The 20,499-nt window shown below is 39.1% G+C and overlaps 2 protein-coding genes and 1 non-coding gene across 9 annotated transcripts; 2 read left to right on the top strand and 1 right to left on the bottom strand.

Annotated features, from left to right (window-relative positions):
- Positions 1-4,276: 4,276 nt before the first annotated feature.
- LOC137727961 (uncharacterized protein At5g48480) lies at positions 4,277-5,471 on the bottom strand. Its single transcript, XM_068466824.2, has 2 exons — positions 5,049-5,471; positions 4,277-4,741 (listed from the first exon to the last, which is right to left on the bottom strand). The coding sequence occupies exons 1-2, from the start codon at positions 5,336-5,338 to the stop codon at positions 4,504-4,506; spliced, it is 528 nt and encodes a 175-aa protein (XP_068322925.2). The 5' UTR covers positions 5,339-5,471; the 3' UTR covers positions 4,277-4,503.
- Positions 5,472-14,203: 8,732 nt separating this feature from the next.
- On the top strand, positions 14,204-14,276 carry TRNAK-UUU (transfer RNA lysine (anticodon UUU)). Its single transcript has one exon. It is a non-coding gene; the product is annotated as a tRNA-Lys (tRNA).
- Positions 14,277-14,327: 51 nt separating this feature from the next.
- LOC137729140 (protein PEP-RELATED DEVELOPMENT ARRESTED 1, chloroplastic) lies at positions 14,328-19,566 on the top strand. Of its 7 annotated transcripts, none has more exons than XR_015952650.1 (11): positions 14,328-14,730; positions 15,272-15,427; positions 16,104-16,172; positions 16,302-16,472; positions 16,938-17,081; positions 17,286-17,438; positions 17,586-17,651; positions 17,915-17,974; positions 18,319-18,373; positions 18,554-18,785; positions 19,338-19,566. XR_015952650.1 is itself a non-coding variant. In XM_068467982.2 (10 exons), exons 1-9 carry the CDS (start codon positions 14,407-14,409, stop codon positions 18,361-18,363), a joined length of 1,188 nt encoding a protein of 395 aa, XP_068324083.2. In that variant the 5' UTR covers positions 14,328-14,406; the 3' UTR covers positions 18,364-18,373; positions 18,554-18,932. The 7 variants fall into 7 exon arrangements, 2 of the variants coding, with proteins under 2 accessions (XP_068324083.2, XP_088534716.1); XR_015952648.1 differs by having other exon boundaries at positions 19,295-19,566; XR_015952651.1 differs by lacking the exon at positions 19,338-19,566 and adding an exon at positions 19,059-19,228.
- Positions 19,567-20,499: the final 933 nt, after the last annotated feature.

The following is a 20,499-nucleotide window of genomic DNA, read 5'->3' as shown; positions in this document are numbered from 1 at the left end:
CCTTTGTTTTTAGGTAGATGAGCGTCTACCATGCCAATTGTTGTTGAAAGAAAGGGATTAACATCAACAGCCATCTGTTTCTCAGGAAATTTTAACTTACCTTTATCAATCCAACTTTGAATCGCATCACGGAACACGACACAATTGTTGGTGGTATGCTTGTTTGGATTATGGTACTTATAATACGTTTTGCCTTTCAACTCTTCGGCCTTAGGAATGTTATGTCCTAGCCGAAGTTTTATGATCTTTGCTAACAACTGGTCGAAAATTGCATCGGCCTTGGTGATATCGAAAATGTAGACTTTCGATGTTTTAATCGTCTCTTCAGAGGCCGAGTGGGTTTTAGCATCCTTGGAATTGATTTGAGCTAATGCCCTGCAAGTGTATGGTTTGTTTATTACTATCTCAGCCGCGTCCACACTGGCGTATTGGGAATCCGCTTTCGGCTAATGCGTAGCTAACCGTGGGATTCTTGTATATCGTTCCTCGGGACGAGGACTTTGAGATCTTTTCCTCTCTGAGCAAATAATCATACTGCTCAACATGCTGAGCCAGTTCATACATATCTCGAATATTTGCCCCTAGGAATTTCTTTTTGTATTCCACGTCCAAGCCGTTTAGAGCAATTCTGATGAATTCAACTTCAGGGAGAGGTACTCGGCACCAATTTCTGGCTGACTTGAGCCTCATTAAGTATTCCATTGGCGACTCGTCTGAGGCTTGAGCCATCCTAGCTAATGATGAAACTGACATTTCCATCCCCGGTCGATAGAATTATTCATGGAATTTTTCGACCAGTTCTTCCCAACTCTGGACGGAGTTAGGTGGAAGGTTGATGTATCAAGCAAATGTTAAACCTGTTAGTGAGAAGTTAAATAGTTGCAGTTTATGGAAATCGCTATTAACGTCTCCACATTGCACAGTGAACCGGGCTACATGTTCTAATGAAGATAAGGATGATTCTCCAGCGAAAAGACTGAAATCTGGGATCTTGAAGCCTTTAGGATAATCGAACTTCTCCACATAAGCTGGGTACGGATGGATGAATTTTGGAACTTCGGCCCCCTTTTTAAGGCCGAATCGATCATCCTTTTGGACCTTGGTCATATTGACATATGCTGTTTCCCCTCCCTGGTTGGGTCCGTCTGATCTACTGCTTGATCCTCCTCTTTTTTCCAAGTCAATTGGTTAGAGCCGAGTGAATCCTGTCTTGGCTTGTAGTGGAATATTCTTAAATAGCAGTTGTCGAGGTTGGCTGACGTGGCCATCTTCGAAGGCTTTACTGACCAATAGTTCAAGCAATCTAGTCTACATATCACTATTGCTTTGTATTGCTTCGAGCAAATTGTTCATTTTTTGGCCAATCGACTGTTCGACATGCCGAGATTGCTCATCAAGTCGTCTTCGAAGAAACGACCTAGTTGGGGGATCAGAACCTTCCCCACCATCTTTGTCGCAATCTTCCATTATTCCTTCGATGAAAATGCCTGCAGCTTTGTTGGGAATTTCTACGTTGCGAGGCTGGCCGCCGAGACAAACTTCATTTTCTTGGTGTGTCGCACTTGCAGCCTCAGGTGGCATAGTAATGAGGGGGTTTTTGTAGTTGTGACAAATCTTATCCAAGGCCTTGTACTGGCAAGTCAGTTGTTGACTTTCCCATGACTGTTTTCTTTTTGACGGACCATGTCTCAATGGTCATGAACTCCGAAGGTTTAGCATTGGGTTTCACAGGGCATGCCAAAATGTTGACACTAAAAATTACAAAGCCTATGTGGCGTGCAGACCGAGTAACTAATGAGCTAACTACGTCATTTGGTTGATGCGGGGAGTGCCAACTCGTCGACCGAGCTTGGCCGAGAAGTACAATTTGTTGATGTCGCATTGAGCGCGTTGCTGACTTCTTGATCTTCTGATTGCGGCCGAGGAAGGAACAAGTCTCGGCCTTCGAGTTCTCGAGCCTGAAGACAAGGCTGCTAGTTCTGCGAAGTTCACGAATTGTTGGTGCCGGATTCGGTCACAGTGATTATATTCGTAAGAGTATAAGCACGTCGAATCGACACCAGACTGTATGGACACAAGTACTCAAAGGAGATGTATGTCTTGATGGTAAATGTGGTTCGGCTGTCAGAATGTCGAACTCTGAAACTCACTTGCGTGTATCCAATCATAAAACTACTCGGCGTTCAATGCGCCGAATGTAGTAATTGTAACACCTTATTTCGCTGAGAAAGCTAATAAGATGACATCGGCCAATAAAGATTCGGAAACCCTTCTCGACCTAGACTTGGATAAGTAACCAGTCGGCCTTGACGCAGTGCTGTTTATCCAAACTGAAGGTGCTCCTTGGTTGGCTGATTCTACGGCAATAATGTTGTTTATCCAAATTGAAGATGTTCGCCGGTTGCCTTCACACTGTTGTTTATCCAAACTGAAGATGTGTTGGCGGAAGAAGAAAATAAAAAATCTGAAGATGTTTGAGAGGTCTGCACGGGGCAATTTATGTGTTCAATTGGAGGAGCCTCGAATGATGCACTCTGCTCTCTATTTATAGCAACAAATCCTCCTTAAGATCAAGTTGAAACCACATTCGGATTAGGACTTCTTATTTTGATCCAACTCTATCTCGACCAATCCTACTCTTAGTAGGACTTTGAACTCACCCTCTTTTCAAGCCGTATTCATTGCCGGCCGAGAATCCATATTGCATTAGAACCCCTTATTGTACTGGGACTTCGACACATCACTCCTTCTTGCAATAGGACTCAACCACCTTCACTGAACGACCCAGGACCACCAGGCAGCCCATAATATACTTGGAAAAGCTTTGGGCTGAACATAAATCTACGCTCGGCCCAATAATATTATTTTGGGCCCAAACAGTTTGATAAACTATAATTTGAAAAATATTGTGAGTATAAAAACAGTGCAAAATCTTTGGTAAATTTTGATGTAAAAGTTATATAATTGTATATAATGATAAAAATGGACATGATAGTAGGTGTGGTGACAAGGGCAGTAGTGGTGGTGGTGACGATGGCAGCAGTGGTGATGGCATCGACAAAGGTCAGCGGTATGGTGGTGGTGACAATATGGGGTGTGGTGGTTAGGTTGTAGGGTTAACAATGGTGGTAGGAAGTTATGGGGGTGATGGCGGTTTTAGTAGTGGTAGTGGTAATGGGAGTGGTGCTATAAGGTTAGTGTTTTGTAGTAATAGGTGGTGTGTCACCTTGTTCTCCAAGGAAAAAAGTGAGTATAGAAAGATTAATTTAAAACTAATGAGGGTATTATAAAATTAATAATATCACTTAAAGACTCAGTTTCTCTTTTCATTAAAGCATCTTTTAAATGCAACTTACAGATTGCTTTTAAAAATTGTTGTCTGGAAAACCCTCCTTATGAATCCATCTCCATAGGATACAAGCAAAAGAAAGGAATCCCAAAATCCCACGGAAAAGAACTCACTCCGATGAGGTATTCAAAAAGGGGAGTTGCGAGCGGAGCACTACAAGCTGTAGTGGACGAGAGAAACTGATCCCTGTTCGTTGGTAAATCTATTGTAGTTGTTCGGGATCGGGGGGTTCCATTGGAAAGAAAGAAGCACCTTACTCGTTAGTGGAGACTGCTTGCCCACCCTCTACTTTCAGATAAATACCCCCAGAGTGAATTTTTTTCTGCAAAATTTTGGGATTCCTTTCTTTTGCTTGTTTCCTATGGAGATGGATTGATATGGTGCTTGTTTCCTATGGAGATTGATTGATATGGAGGGTTTTCACTCATTTCTTTTGAAACAAGTAGAATATTTTATTTTTATCAAACACTTGTATTGTTTCAAACGAAGCAGAATATAAAACCAACTGCCACGACTATAAAATTGAATTCCAGTCTCGACTCACGAGAGAATCCGACCACCGATTCGATTCTAGACCATGACATGCACCTCCCGAAGCCTAACCACGATTTCAAAGTAAACACGCCTAGTTCCAGATTATTGACACGTGACAAGCACCACGTTTGTTTCCTTTCGGCCAGACTGAACCTAAAAGTCCTACCCACTCCTTTCTCTGAAACCGTACCACCCCCTATTCGAATGCGACACAATCTCTCTCCTTCATCAGTCCTTATCCACTGTTCAAATGTCAATACTACCCCCCACCATTGCCAACTTCTCTCGCCCAGTACCAGTCTAAGAAGGTAATTTTCACCATGCAATAACCACCCAAACAGCTAAAAAGACAAGAAAAACAATGAACATAAAAAATAAATACAAAACGACGGATCATAGAACAACCATGAACTCATTTAATACTAAAAATCCAACCACATAACAACGGTCAAATAAAGTCAAACATTTCCTTCATCAAAATATTAAGGCTAAAGCTGCGATTAGCCTAATCCTAAACCAATTAAGGTCATCGAATCAGACGGTCCATAAAGGGTCTAAATATTTGATTAAAATCTAATCCAACAGATCGTCATGATATGTGGTGGTTGGGCTAGATGGAATCAGACGGTAACCGGGGCTTCGGCCACAGCGGCCTTCTTCTCAAGGGGGGTGACGAAGTACCAGTAAATGCCGAAAGGATCCTTAATCTGTGCCCAACGCTGCTCGTCGCCAAAGAAAGCACCACCAGCTTTGATCTCCCCAACCGCCGCAGCTCCCGCCTCGACGGCCTTGGACACAGCCGCATCGACGTCCGCAACAGTAAGCAACAGATGCTTAAAACCACCGTCAGCCAGAGCTCTGGTAAACCAAGAAAATTTATCACATCTACAAAAAAATCAAGTGCAAGAAATAGATCCACGCAAATAGACCACATCTTCATAGAAATGTAAAAGAATTTTATATAAATAGCTAAAAATGAAAAGTAAACAGTAAAAAATATGATTAAAAATCGGAAAAATTCAACTAAAAATCGAAAAAAAAAATAGTAGTAACACGAAAACTACACACACTACAAAGCAAACAGTGGGTTTCAGATCTAACTGTAATAACAATTATTTTAAAGTAAATTTGGAAAAAAAGCAGAGCAAGAGAGAACGATACGTACGCGGCCTCACCGGAGTCAACAATCGAGTCAGACTCAGTCACAAGGAAGGTGAAGGACCCAAGCTTGAGCTTAGCATTGTAGATGAAGGGACGCTCCTGGTCAGCCTTGCGCTTGAGATCACTCTCACGCTCAAGCTCCACGGCGCCGAAGACGGTCTCGTAGAACTTGATGGCGTCTTCACCCTTGGGTGCCTTGATCGAGAGACGAGGGTAGCACTCCGTGACAGAGATGGGGGACACGGGTGCGACCTTCTCGGCGGCCACGCCTTTCTGTACCTTTTGCTCCTCCATTGAAGCACAAAGAGTGAGAGCAAATGTTGAGAAAGGACAGAGAAACCCTAACCCTAGGAGAGAGAGAGAGAAAGAGGAGGACGCCGAGAGAAGAGAGCAGAAGACGGAAAAGGCAAAAGGCGTGGGTTCTGGGTTTGGTTGGGGTAGGTGATTTATAGAAGCGGGGAAGCGAAACCGTACGGTTGAGGGTATAACGGGAAATTAAGACTGTTGATGTCTTACAGTTGCCCGTGAGTTTGAGAGGAATTACGAATGGTACCACTCCCCGTTTCGGCTTATGTACTTTGGACCGTTGGATTAAGATATTGACCATCCCTTCACGACCTACCTAATGCTACAATAAATAAATAAAACAACAAAGTATTCGGATAAGAAAATGGTGGCCCAGGCAGCGGAGATAATCCGTACATTCTATCCTTTGCACATGTTATCTTTTGGGTCTGCAGAGAAGAAATAGAAAATGATGGGAACGAAGGAAGGCCCAAAACATAACAAAACTCTGCGTATTTTGGTTATTTTATGACGTTCGTTGACCCTTTGACCCACAGTGTACTCATGCGTTCTATGTCCATGTATAAGTCGGGGATGGTCCACCGTAGATCGTGCAACGTGTCGTGTACTAACGTGTTCGTTCGGATGAAATTTTCCTCCGAACCCTATAGTTTAACATTGTTGAATATATACTAAGACACACACAAAGTGTGTGAAATTTTTTTTTTATTTTATTTTATTTTTGAAACAGAAGCAAAAAGGAAGGAAGTGATAGAGAAAGTGGATTAACAATGAGTGTTTTACTAATTAGTAGAGATATATATTTGATCTCATTCACAGCACGTCGTGTCATGTTTGAAAGTTTATCAAAATTAAAACATTATCAAATAATTGGGTGAGATATATAATGTCATGTTTTAAACACATTTATTGGATAACACTAAGTTGAATTTGGATGGCTCTAGAAAAATGGTTTTGAGCAAGGTCGATGCTGAAGGAATCCTCCGTGACCACAATGGTGATTATATAAGAGGTCTCTCTATTAATCTAGGGCAAGGGCAAATTATAGAAGCTGAAGTTTGAGGATTGTATTTTAGACTCCAGCTTGCTATTGAAAAAGGCATATCTAAGTTAATCATCGAGATGAACTCTTTCTCTACTATATTACTATTGAACTAATATGTCCAAGATACTTTTCACCCCCTTGCTACCCTATTGAAGAGTTGCAAGGATTTGATGAGAAGAATTGCGCATTGTGAGCTAAATCATATTTTCAGGGAATTGAACAATGTTGCAGATCAGCTAGCCAAATGGAGCTACAATTTAGACCTTGGTTTATATTCTTTTCAGCTTCCTCCCCAATAGATTAGGTAGCATTTGGTACGAAGATGGGACGGAACGGGATAGAACAGTACGGAATGGAGCGGAATAGAACAGAGGTTTCGTGCTATGTTTGGTACGCACCGGACGAAATGGGGCAATTGTTTTGTTTCACGTTTAGTATGTGCAGGGCGGAATGAAACAAAGGATTAAATGACAAACGTACCCATGGTTCTTCATTGACTTAACCCCATAGATTTTATGCATAAATTGGATTTTCTGCAGCCGTCATGGCTGTGGGAAGGAAGGTTAGGCATCGTGGGGGACCATCGTGCATGACCATTGTCGCCGGCGCTTTGTACCTCATCACTTAACCCGCCACCAAACCTTCCCCAGGACCTCCGGGTACGAGTCGAGCAGTGTCACCGCCCACAATAGCGATAACGTTGAAATGTCCTAAGTCGCGAAGAGGAAGTCAAGAAGGCAGAGGATCTGGAGATTAAAGAGAGGGAAGGGATGCGGTAAAGGATTTGGGAGTGATGAAGGTTACGAGAGAGAAAAGGTATAAGAGAGATGCTACGAAAGAAAGAGAGGGTAGAAGCTCTGATTTTTTACAACGCCTAAAAAACAACGTGGCATCGTCGAGCAACGGATTCAGCCACGTCCTGCCAAGTGGGTGGCCTTAAGGTTAGTGCAGTGGAAGGTGTTGTCGGACCAGCAGGAATGAGGGAGGCGGCGAGAGGAATGCAGGATTGGGTTCGGGTAGGTTTGTTAGGATTGGGTTAGCGTTGGGGTCGATTGGAAAGGGAGGATGAAATCGTCCTACAGGGAAGACGGTGGATAAGCCATGGTTAGGTTACTAGATTTGTGGTGGAGGAGGAGGAGAAAAGAGGGTAGACGGTGGAATTAATGAAAAATTTAAGGGGTATTGTTGTCCAAAATTTTATAATTTTGTGTTCCATTGGCTGGAACAAGTTCGTTCCAGGTGGTAAGGGTGGAACCAAAATTTAGCAAAAATCTATTCCACGGGACAACGCGTCCCACTCTTTTTAGTGCACCAAACATGGGACGAGCGCGTTCCGTCCCGTCTTGTCCCACGTACCAAACGATACCTTATGCAACATCTAACGGATGATCTTGTAGGTGTCCTTATGTGCTGCTCTATTGTTTTTATTGCTATGTCTTAGTTTGATCAAGGGTGTCTTCATCCCCTCTTTTCAACAAAAACAAAAAATAAAAAAAATTAAGTGAACCCCCCTAAAAACACCATAATGCAGCTATAACGGGGTTACGATTGTCATGCAAATCATTTTTTGAAAGGATTCTCGTCATACCCTTATAAAACATATATTTAGGAATCTATTTGTTGTCTAGAATTCGCTTGTCTTGGATAAGTCAATAGATTCATTCTCCATTTGAAAAAAGAAAAAGAATGTTGGTCAATGCTATGTTGTCTTTAATCAATCTAAAATCTCAATCTTGATTTTTGTTTCATTTTTTACTTAAGTGGTGATATTCATACATTCATTTTATTTCCCGTACAACTGTTGTTAATTTTTAGGGCAAAAAACTGTTTATTATCCTCATGTTTCGTGGTTTTCAACATTTATCAAGTTTTTTCCGTCCTAGAGTCATACCTAAAGTATAAATTTTGGAATAGTCTCATACATCCGTTAGTGAAATTGTTAAGTCTCTCGTTAACTGTGACGTGGCGCCCCATGTGGACAATGACTGAGCGCCACATGTCATCCACGTGGAAATTAAAAATAAATTATTTTATAAAATAAAAAAAATTATATAATAATAAAAAATAAAAAAAATAAAAACCTTCATCTTCCCCAAATCCCACCTATGCCCACCCTTCCATCACCCACCTCTTTGTCTTCCCCAAATCCCACCCTCATTCGCACTTAGTCAACCTCAATCAAACCCCACAAAATGTCCAATTTGCAACTAAAGACTTCATGCCACAATCTTCAACAAACCCACATCACCATTTGTGACTACCAGCGCCCACCCTCCCATCACCCACCTCTTCGTCTTCCTCAATTTAGGTTTCAAGCTCTCTCTCCCCCTTAGATTACAAAACCCTAATTGTCACATCCCGGCCTAGACCCCCACCACATCCCGGGCTCGACTCCAACATAGCATGATATTATCCGATTTGGACCTTAACCACGTCCTCACAGTTTTGTTTCTGGGAACTCACACGAGAACTTCCCAGTGGGTCACCCATCATAGGATTGATCTCATGTGAACTCGCTTAACTTCGAAGTTCCCATGGAACCCAAAGCCAGTGAGCTCCCAAAAGGCCTCGTGCTAGGTAGGGATGGGAATATACATATAAGGATCACTCCCCTGGGCGATGTAGGATCTCACACTAATCCCATGTGAATCCGATTTTAAAGGGAGACTAATTAACCCTTAATCTCAATCCTTAATCCGCCATGAATTTACACTGACAACCTAGGAAATCACACCCCCCCCCCCCCATTTCTCATTTTTCCAGTCTCTGCAAATCTCCCAATTTGTAGAGAGAGAAAAAGAAATGAGAGAGTGAGCTTGATGGCGAACGCTGGCGTGGGAGTGTACAGAGGCTATTCGTCGGTCAGTTTGACTAGGCCAGGTGGAAAATTACCAGTCATGTTGCAGTTTCACTGCGGCGGTTGGGTCAGTGGGAGCAACGACTCGGTGGCCAATGATATATTCTGTAGGCGAATTGCGAAGCTGTGTGACATTGTCGTTTTGGCCGTGGGTTATCATTTCAGGTGTAAGCTTGGATCTGAGGGAAGAAGGAAGGGAGGGTGCGGGTTGGGGGAAACTGGTTTTGGTGGTGAAGGAAGGTTGGGGGAAAAGGTGCAGGTTGCAGAGGGAAGAATGAAGGTTGTGGGAGACTGGTTTTGGTGGTTGGAGTGAGCTTGGAGGAGGTTTGGGGGAGAGGATGCGGGTTGCAAAGGGAAGAAGGAATGGAAGGGGTTAGGGGGAGGTAGAAGACGGGTGGGTGATGGAAAGGTGGGCACAGGTGGGATTTGGGGAAGATGAAGGTTTTTTTTTTATATTTTATATTTTTATTATTTTTTATATATAAATTTATATTTTATTTTATAAAATAATTTATTTTTAATTTCCACGTGGATGACACGTGGCGTCCAGTTATTGTTCACATGGGCACCACATCATAGTTAACGAGATACTTAACAATTTGACTAACAAATGTATAAGACTGTAAAAAAATTTACACTTTAGGTATGACTTTGGGACGAAAAAAACTTAATATACTAAATGTTGAAAACCACAAAACTTTAGGGTAGTAAACAAAGTTTAACCCTAATTTTTATTTTTTAATCTTCTTTAATTTATTAAATTCAGTAACCAGAAAGCCGATAGCACATCCATTTTCATCCCCAGGCAAAACTATTTTTTTCAGGTTAAGTTGACAAAATTGTCCTTTATGGCAACACAGCAGGGGTTAGTACTAGTTTGGTACTGATGTGCTTTTGAAAAAAACAGGTATAAAAAAAAGTTGGGAGCTTTTTTATGTTTGGTAAACTTTCAGCTTCAGCTTTTTTTCACAGTTTTGGGTAAAAAAAAAAGCCAAAAAACATAAGCAGTAAAAGCTAGCTTTGAAAAATCGACTTTTTTTGCTTCCACTGCTTTCGCGCATACCTAATTTGTAAAAGGCGCTGAGTCCTTTAATGAAACTTTCAAATACCCAAAATGGCCTTAAACAATTAAATAAAGGACACATAATACCAACTGGAAGGTGTCACTGACTTCAATTGGTAGATCATCCTCGTTGACTTCGCCACAACGCCGTTCACTCCCAGCTTCAACAATCACTGTTATTGACCTTGGGTCCCATACCCTACAACATCGTTTCTGTCTCTGTCCTTTCACCCATCTCTTGTTCGTCATCTCTCACTCCCACGCCGACAATATCACGCCGAGAAACACCACCATCTTTTCCGATGATAATCAGACTCGGATTCAGATTCTGTTTTGGCATCGCAGCCTTGCCTAGATTTTTCATATTGCACACTTACAAGAGACTGATCTTCGTATTTCTGCAAATTAGGAGAGCCTAGATTGCTCAGACGGAGAAACTGAGGAAGAAAAATGCAGTGAGACAGGTGAGAGAGATTGAGGAACAACCCATCAAAGACGGCATAGTCACAACGTTGGCGCCTTCGGAATCCATGGAGATGAAAATAAAAAAGAAGAAGACGGAGAAAATAAAAACTGAGAAAATTGGGATAGTGGGGGAGACTTCTAAAGAGATTTTTTTGGCTTTTGGAAAAGTCTAGTCGATGCAGATGGAGAAAATAAAGGAAGAAGACTTTAGAGAGAGTATTAATAAATAAAATAATTATTCTTTATTTTTTGTCAAATATAAATAAAATTGTTCTATTTTTTACATTTAATATCATACTCATTTTTGTCATTTGACATAGTTACAACATATTTATATAAAAGTTTACCAAACATCCTTACACTTAAAAGCACTTTTATAAAAAAAAACAAAAGTTTACCAAATACTCAACTGCTTTATTTTACAGCTATTTATTCTCACAGCACAGTAGAAACAGTTTTTTTTGAAAAACACAATAATACCATACTAGCCCTAAAACTTCTATGATCCCATCACAAGTCAACTGTCACAGTCCGGTCAAAAGATTTATCATATTATTTTGAGGTGGTAGGTATTTTTCTTTACAACAATTTTTGGGTCGTATTGAAAAGCTCTTAACAGTTAAAAAAAAAAAAAAGAAGTTAAATCATTGGGGTAAATAGTAAATACGAGGATTTGACTAGCATTCAGTGGCTTTCGTCCATTGGGATTGGGCTACCTGATCTAAGTAATTGGGTTGCAACTAGGCCCCATATGAAAGCCCATAAGTGAGTGTCTATTCCTTTTATCATCAATGGGGTTGTAAATCAGCTCCAAACAATTAGAACATGTTTGGTACTCTACTTAAATTCAATTTTTTAATTCAAAAACAATTTTCAAGTTTTAGCCCTTAAAAACTTGTTTGGTAGGACTATTTTCAAAAACTGAATTCAAGATTAACTAAAAAATATAGTTTATTCCCTAAAAACACAAAAGGTGAGTTTTTAAAGTTTTTAAATTTAATATCACTCATTTCTTTTCTCTCCTTCCTCCCCTTTCACTCCAAATCTATCTCTATCTCTTTTCTTATTTCTCTCTCCACCTTTTTTATTTTTTATTTTTTTTTTTTTACCTTTTTTCATCTCTCTGTCAATCCGCTATCTATCTCTCGGTTCTTTCTCCCACTCCTCTTCCTCTCTATCTCCTCCGATCCTCTCATTTCTTTCTCTTTCATCCAATCATGTCTTATTTTCTTTCCTCCTCTCTCCTTTTTCTCTCTCGACACCTTTTGTTTGGATCTATTTCTCCAATTTAAGCTGTAAGATTTAAAAATTTAAAATCACATACCAAACAAGTTTTTGAGTCTGAAAAAAAATTGTTTTCAAGAAAAATTCTTAAGAAATGTTTTGAGAAATTATAAAAAATTTAAATAGGATACCAAACAAGCCCTTAGATATTGCATTAGATTCAGTCCATGTTTGACTCGTCAGAGGTTGAATTGTTAAAGAACTAGCCCAAGCATAGGTTGGCTTGTTTAAGAAAGAAGTCAAGCTTGAACATTAGTATGTTAAACTCGTGAGCAACTAAAATTTTTTTACAAAACAACTTGAGGTAGTCTTAAGCTCGGCTCAGTCGTCCAAGCTCAACACCCCAATAATATTCATAGAAACAATATATTCACTCAACTCTGTCCAACACATGCTTGGATGCCCAAGTTCAAATAATACATTAACAAAATAACAAAATAAACTAAAGGGGATATTTTTTTGCCGTATAAAAGGATTCGATAGAAATACTAAAATAGGAGTTCATTTTGCTGTCGAAAAACTAAGTCTTATTTGCCAAATTGTTAGATTGTTTTTCGTGGCTAGTATGTACTTCAAAAAATTTCAAGTTTGGCTAGCTTGACAAATTTAATATGATTGTTTTAAAGACATTACATCCTTTGTATCCTTTTGGTTTACAAAACTCTACAAACGTGATGATCTAGCCTCTTACTGGGTTCCAACGATAAAAAAAAAAAAAAAAAAAAAAAAAAAATTATACAACCGAGCTAACTTACAATAAGAAATAGTTCAAAACAGTTTGAGCTCATGATTAGGCTCGAAATTATTAAGCTTACTCGAACTTGGCTTGTAACAGAAGCAAGCCAAGCCTAGCTTGAGTTCGAAAAAAATTAAACAAGCCAAACTTGAGCATAATGATATTTGGTTCAGTTCGTTTACAACCATAACCATCAACGCACTTTTATATCTTTTGCCGACTATTATTATATTGCTTTGAGGGTGGTAATGTGAGAAACCAAATAAAATAGTAAGGCCTCGTTTGGCATGTCATATAAGAGATCGGATAGGACTAATAGTACGGACTTGACCGTTTGGTGTTCTCTCATATTAAATAGTCGTCAGATTAATTTAATCAGCTGGATAGGATAGTCGGGTATACACCTTCTTAATAAACCCTTCCAAAAGGAGTGGATTATTAGTCGGGTATAACCTTTCCTTTCTCTCGCACTTCGTTCTCCATGACACCTCCTCTCGCCGTCGTCCCTCTCGCCGTCATCCCTCGTCGTCGTCGTTCTCCCGGTTGCTGCTCTCTTGGTACTGTCGCACTGTTGCTCTCCTGGTACCGTCGCTCTTCATGAAATCCGTAAGTACCAGAAGAGTACTGAGCTCTTGATCAGGAAGTTGCCATTCCAGAGGCTTGTTCGTGAAATTACCCAGGATTTCAAGACTGATCTGCGTTTCCAGAGCCACGCGGTGTTGGCACTGCAGGAGGCTACTGAGGCCTACCTTGTGGGTCTATTTGAGGACACCAACCTATGCGCCATCCGTGCCAAGCGGGTTACCATCATGCCTGCTGAACAATATTTCATCTAGGCAATTTTTTGGTATTTTTCTGTATTTTTATTCAACATTTAATTTGTTTATTTTTGTTCATTTGGTTGTCTGCAGCCTGACTGTTGAACAATATTTCATCTGGGCAATTTTTTATTTTTTATTTTAAATTAGATTTTGCTTAATTTGGGGCTTTTTAATTTGCTTTTTATTTTGAAGTTTAGGATTTGAAAAATATTTGGGTTTTTAGATAATTACATATTTATATTCGATACAGTATAAATAATACAGTTATAGTTCGATACTGCACCAAACGTCCGATTAATTTAGTCAGTGCTATCCGGTGGCTATTTATCTTATTCGACAGAAATAGTCAGTACAATCCGAGCTGCCAAACGAGGCCTTAGGATGTTAACCCTAACATCGAAATCCCAAAATAAATGATTATATATTGGATGCTATATATGTGGATTATATAGTAACATATTTTAAAAATGAAAAAGAATGTGTTGTTTTTTAATTAAATTGCAATATCTTGCTCTTAATCTTTAAACGTCACCCAACAGAATATAAAATTGTTAAAACTTAACAAACTGTTGAAATAACAAAGCCGTCTTAGCTCAGCCGGTAGAGCGCACGGCTTTTAACCGTGTGGTCGTGGGTTCGATTCCCACAGACGGCGACCTCGCTTAAATTTTATTATTTCTGGTTTTTTTTTGGTTAATATTACAGCATCCTTATCACCTTCTTCCTGCAAGATACAAAAACCCAGCAAAAACCCCACAAGAAAAAAATTGTGGCAGAACACCAAAATGTTTCCGTGTTTTTCATACACAGCTGCACAGTCTGTAAAGCCAGCAATTCTCTGTCTACCCTCTTTTTCCTCCCACCACAGCAAATTTCCCCAACCTCAGCTTCAGCCAAAGCAACCCAATAAGAAGATGCAGCGGCAGACGCTGCGGCGGTGCGGCACCTATGAGGTGGGCGGCGGATACCCGGACGAAGGATTTGGCGCACAAGGGAAGAACAGAACTGCCCGAGAGCAAGGCAGCTCAAAATTGGAGCCTGCCCAATACGAAGCCCTTCTCAGAGGTGGTGAGCAGGTCACTTCTGTTCTTGAAGAGATGATCGTACTTGTAAGTCTCTCTCTCCCTCTATCTGTCTCTCTCTGTCGTCATTCTCTGTAGATTTATTTCTGAGGAAGTGGTAGAGAAGGAAATGGTAGATAATTTGGTATAAGGCTTGGTTGAGCAAGACTTTGAAGTGTGAATGTGAAATTCATACGATTTGCATCCATCATGATAAAGTATATTACTACGTAACAACTACCCAGTTGGCGAATTTTGCAAAAATTGGATTATTCAGCTGTTTCTCTCTTTGAAATTTCGAGCCAACTGATGCTTCATTGTACTGATCATTAGCTTTGTAGGTTGGTTGCTGAGAAATTGGTATAGAAGGAAATGATAGATTATTTGGTATAAGGCTTAGTTGAACCAGACTTTGCATTGAAATGTGAATTTCATATGATTTGCATCAATGGGATGATATGTATTAACTGCCCTCTTAGTTATTTTCCGGAAGTTGGATTCGTATGCTTATCTCTTTGTGCTCTTTGTTTTGAAATCACGACCTTACTGATTGTTAAAATTGCTGATTATTAGTTTTGTGCATGTACAGTTGGAGGATATGAACATGGATGAGGCATCTGAAGAGGTGGCAGTGGAAATTGCTGCACAGGGGGTCCTAGGGAAGAGAGTTGATGAAATGGAGGCCAGTTTCATGATGGCTCTAGATTACATGATCCAACTCGCTGACAGTGACCAAGATGATAAGGTTCCTACTTCCTTTGCAGCTTGATACATACCCTAGCTTTAATGTGGATTTGAACTAACCCCAAGAAACTTCGATTGATCTGATATGATAGAGCTATGAGCACGCATTGACCTTTTGATTTTATCAAGTTTTAGATAACACCACATTCTCTGTCATTTTCTGTACTTTTTCACATCACCTTTGATGTGGTATTTGATTTCCGCACAGTATTATTGTTCCAATATTTGTTCGTATGTGTGCCTTCATATGAGGATGCATGTTTTTTGGTTACATTTTTAGTGGCACTACTAACTAGGTTCTGTAGTATCCGTGCTGCGAATGTTCAGTGATGCATTTTCTTTTTGTGGGAAGAGGGTGGGATAGAGGAGGGAAACATAAGTTTTTGTGTTGTATGATATTGTTCATGGGTGCAAGCTTCAATTTCAATACATGAACTTTTGTGCAAATTAAATGCACTTTCAGCACTGCTGCAGTTTTGAATATGTGCTAAAATTTGCACTGCTTTTGTTTTTAGGTAAATTCTAGCCAACATATAGCTGACTGCCCCTTGGTGGTCAAACACTCAAACACACTTGGTCCTCTTTTTTAGACATTGTTGTCGGATGATTTCATTTCTTGTCACTGAATGTAGCTATGGATTGTTTACTCAATGACTGTTTTGATCGTTTATGTTTAGCGCAAGTCTCTATTGGAGGTGATCAAGGAGACAGTATTATCCTATCTTACGAAAAAATGCCCCCCACATGTAAGGATTTTTCGTTAAGCCCAATTTTAGAAACTTTAATTCAGAGTAATAGCTAGTATAGACATTTACGGTTATTGAATGCTAATTTCTTTCCTCTTTATTTTTTTTTCATCCCGTAATTATTTCTAGGTTCAAGTGGTTGGCCTACTCTGTAGAACTCCCTTAAAAGAAAGCAGGCAGGAATTACTACGCAGAGTAGCTGCTGGTGGTGGTGTGTTTAAAAGTAAAAATGACATCAAAGTTCATGTTCCAGCTGCAAATCTTAATGATATTGCTAACCAGGCTGATGATATACTGGAGGTAATCACTGCGAAGCCCTGCATGCTTATTTGGCTTTTGACGATGTATGCATAGCATTATTTGCGAATCATCCTGGCCACCATGTATTGCTAATGCCATTTAAAGGAGTTAAAATATAGCTCGGTGGTTTTCCTAGTTTGGCTTTGCACCATGAGATTTGACCCTCATAACTTGATGCCAGGTGTTTTAATAGTTTTGCTCTGTTGAACTTTAGATTTCCCCCTCTTTTGGGCCTGGGATTTTTGGGAACACTCTTAAATGTTAAAACAAGAAAATAGAATTTTTAACTTACAAACACTATATTCAAACACTATAGTCCTTGTAATATGTAAAGGTATTCAATGGCACTGGCCATTGAATTTTCATGCTTTTATGCATTATTATTTTTATGAAGTTTGAATTTGTACTTCCTGTCATTTAGTAATAATTGAAGCTAATATAAAAGCGTATTCTCATCTATGGAAGACAATGGAAACTCGGCCTATAGTTCCAGATCGAAAACTGCTTGCAAGACTTGTTTTGATCAGAGAGGAAGCTCGGAATATGATGGGAGGTGGAATACTAGATGAGAGAAATGATCGTGGATTTAACACTCTTCCAGAATCCGAGGTCTGTATTTCTGCATTTATAAAAAGGATTGCAGGATACCCATTTTGGTTTTTTGGTCTGAGGATATCCAGTTGATTCATTGGCACATATCTGTTCTTTTCAATGAATATATCAACAATTCTTTGGAAAAATTGTATTTTTAGGTAAATTATTACCATCATCATCTGTCATTGTTTGGCATGATTAAAATTCCTGTCAGTGCAGGTGAATTTCTTAACCAAACTGGTAGCTTTAAAGCCAGGGAAGACTGTCCAGGAGATGATAAAAAATGTAATGGAAGGTAAAAATGAAGGTGCTGACCAGTCTAGCAGTGATGAGGAAGATGACACTGGTGCGACGAGTGGAATTGGAGGAAGGGTGGGTAACAATCCATAACTACAATGTGTGTGTGTGTGTGCATATCTGTTTCAACAGCGTGCACACTCGCGCGACGCACACACTGACACACACGTATAACTATTCGTTGGTATCAAACTATATTGACTCATGCATCATAATTTCCAGGAAAGTGTTTCAGGACGAAAACCACTTCCTGTGCGCCCTGGCATGTTTCTTGAGACTGTCTCCAAGGTAAGAGTTGATTCACCAATTTAAATTGTTAGTTGTAACACATTCATTTTGAGCCCTGTGGAACTCAGGATCTCTAAGGATCCATAAGGTCAAGTTGGATAGTGTTTGAGGACAATATATATATTTGGTGTTTTTGATCTCAAAGATATTTCATACCCTTGAAACATCTATTAGGTTAAATGGGTTGAGCTACTCTATTAAAGCTGTCAGATATGCGGTAAACCTGTTTAGGTTAAATTCTAATTGATCCTTGAACTTGCCAGGTCTTAGGTGGTATATATGGTGGAAATGTCTCTGGTATCACAGCACAACATCTAGAATGGGTAATGTTTTTTTCTCTCTCCTGCCATCCCCTCTCAAATAAATAAAAGAACGTGCTTTTAATTTTCCTGCAAATGAATTACTGTCTTCAATTTTATTTAAGCTTTCTATCTAGTTTTTATTTTGAAAAGTCATAGAAGTTATTCTTACGATATGCTTTAGAAGTTTATAACATACACTTTGTCTATGTCACTCTTCTAAGCAATTTACAGCATGTTTCTGAAAGTCATGGTGCACAAATAGCTAACCTTATCATTTCCCATTATAATTTCCTTCACTTTACAGCTATATTATTCCACATTCTTCCTGCGATTCAATTCATTTTGTTCCCTTGTCTCACATACAGGTTCATCAGAAGACACTTGAAGTTCTTCAGGAAATAGCATTTTGAACATTTTACTGTAGGTGCCATCCCTATTTTTTCGCTAATTATGTACTGTTGGAACAGATAATTTTAGGTTGGGTCTAGCAATAACCTTGCCGAGTGCTTTGTAATCTGTGTCTGTGACAAAGATTGCAAGATGGTCAAAGCAAAATTCATCTAACTATTTACGTCTTTTTAATCTGTTGTCCAATGATAGCGGGAATCAGACACAAGCGTGGCTCGAATCATATTTGTTTAAAGGAAAGCACCGAGAATCAGCAAAACTGATGATGAAGATTTAACAGTGTCCAATGAACACCAGTGCAATACCATGTGTGGAAATGTCCCACAAATATGGATTTTGATATGCTTGCATCAGTGCAAACTTCGGTGGACCTCGGTAATCATTCATATGCCTTGAGTAGTAGAAGCAAACACAGCAAGGATCGGTACACACATTCCCCTAATTATTTATAAATCTTTTTGCCCACGCCTTTTTTTTTTTTTTCTCTCTTTTTATTTGCCTTTTCTGTAAAGCAAATATGAACCGTGTATAAAGCTTCCTTAATCCACATTGGTATGGCTTACCATTGTTATCTCTCCCATGCTCTCTCATGTGTGCAAAATCTCTTTGTTTATGATCATGTGATTAGCTTGTTTTGTTTATAAGATATTGCTATGGATGAAGGTAGCGTTGCCCGCCTGCACCGTCTTTTTTGCAGATTGGAGCCTCACAACTATGTGAAAATATGGAAGTTCTTATGACCCACGAATCGGATGATACTTTAGTATATGCTTTCTGTAAGAGATTGAGAGTTTAAATGGACTGATTTGTTATATGATGATAACTGAACTTGCTTAATGATGATTATGAAAAGCCAAATATGAATATGGTCTGTGGGGATGATATGATACCATGTATCTAGTCTCTACTCTGATTTGTGCATGATTTTTCTAGGTATACTTTCACATGCTTAATTAAATGGGGCACGCTTGCTCAGGCGTCACACATCGTTGCCCCCCACATCTCCCTCGAGAATGTAGAGGGCAAATGACCTCCCATGTGAGCATGCCGCACAATTGTCATAAAGCCAAGTTCTCAACGACAAATTCATTGGAAGACGAATGGCACACCATTAATATTATTGATGTCAGTATGTTTTGTTGGTTATAACAACATCAACACATTATTAACAACTTATCAATACATTATGAACAACATTGCATCAACACATTATTACCGATACATCAATATATCATCAACAACATTTCGACAGTACATCAAAACAAGTTCAGTGGTGAACCATTTTGGTACTTTACCTAGTTACATCCATAGAAGTCAAGGAATTAGGAAACGTCAAAACATCCGTTGCCAATCAAATTCTGCTTTTCAGAAAAGGCAAACGATCTTTTTAACTAGTGGTTCTTATTACCCCACACACTTGCAGCCTTGCAGGTCGGCAAATGCCTTATTTTTTAAAAATGACCGACCACTTTTTATTAATATATTCGATTCAATGCCCGAGCTTTACCAGTTTTTGGGCATGTACCAATCCCCATCTGTCAATCAAGAAAATTACACTCCCAATCTGTCAATCAGGAAAATTATTAATTTAGGCGTAGCGTTATCCACGCTTCTTTTTAGTTCTCATACTATACTGGACACCTTATATTGATTTATATTTTATGATTTTTTTTCTTCAATTTATTCGATTTGGGTAGAAATTTGAGAGGAGTATGTGGGAGATAAAGAGAAGGTGTGAGAAGAGTAATGTTAGGAAGACAAAATTTTGTAAATTAAATGACATAGAAATTGATGATTGGATGATTACTTAAGCTTTAATAAACGTGCTCATATCTTATTAGTAACACATCATTTAATTTGCATATTTTTTCTACAAATTTAGTTTCACTTAATTCAATGCCTAAGAGCATCTCCAATGGAGATGTCGAAAGATAAATGTCAAATGTTAATTTGATAGCAGATGTGACAATGTCAAATTTTCTATTTCTCCAACCAATATTTTTTTTTTTGTTATAAATGATATTTGTATGATTCATTTTAAAAAGAAATCAATTAAAATAAAATTTTAAGATATCTAATTAGTGCATTAAGGGGATCCCACAATAAAATTATTTAAAATTATTTGACATCATCTTTTC

The sequence above is a fragment of the Pyrus communis genome, chromosome 10, assembly GCF_041283825.1.
Source record: "Pyrus communis isolate YQ-2024b chromosome 10, ASM4128382v1, whole genome shotgun sequence".
In the NCBI taxonomy this organism is placed as follows: domain Eukaryota; kingdom Viridiplantae; phylum Streptophyta; class Magnoliopsida; order Rosales; family Rosaceae; genus Pyrus; species Pyrus communis.
The sequence above is the reverse complement of the archived record's forward strand: the minus strand, read 5'-3'. Positions and strand labels throughout refer to the sequence as shown.

Coding starts and splice junctions, on each gene's coding strand:
- LOC137727961 (XM_068466824.2), bottom strand. CDS start 5,338: ATGGAGGAGCAAAAGGTACAGAAAGGCGTGGCCGCCGAGAAGGTCGCA. Junction 4,742..5,048: donor GTTGACTCCGGTGAGGCCGC/GTACGTATCGTT, acceptor TTGGTTTACCAG/AGCTCTGGCTGACGGTGGTT.
- LOC137729140 (XM_068467982.2), top strand. CDS start 14,407: ATGTTTCCGTGTTTTTCATACACAGCTGCACAGTCTGTAAAGCCAGCA. Junction 16,473..16,937: donor AGGCTGATGATATACTGGAG/GTAATCACTGCG, acceptor CATCTATGGAAG/ACAATGGAAACTCGGCCTAT. Junction 17,652..17,914: donor TTCTTGAGACTGTCTCCAAG/GTAAGAGTTGAT, acceptor TGAACTTGCCAG/GTCTTAGGTGGTATATATGG.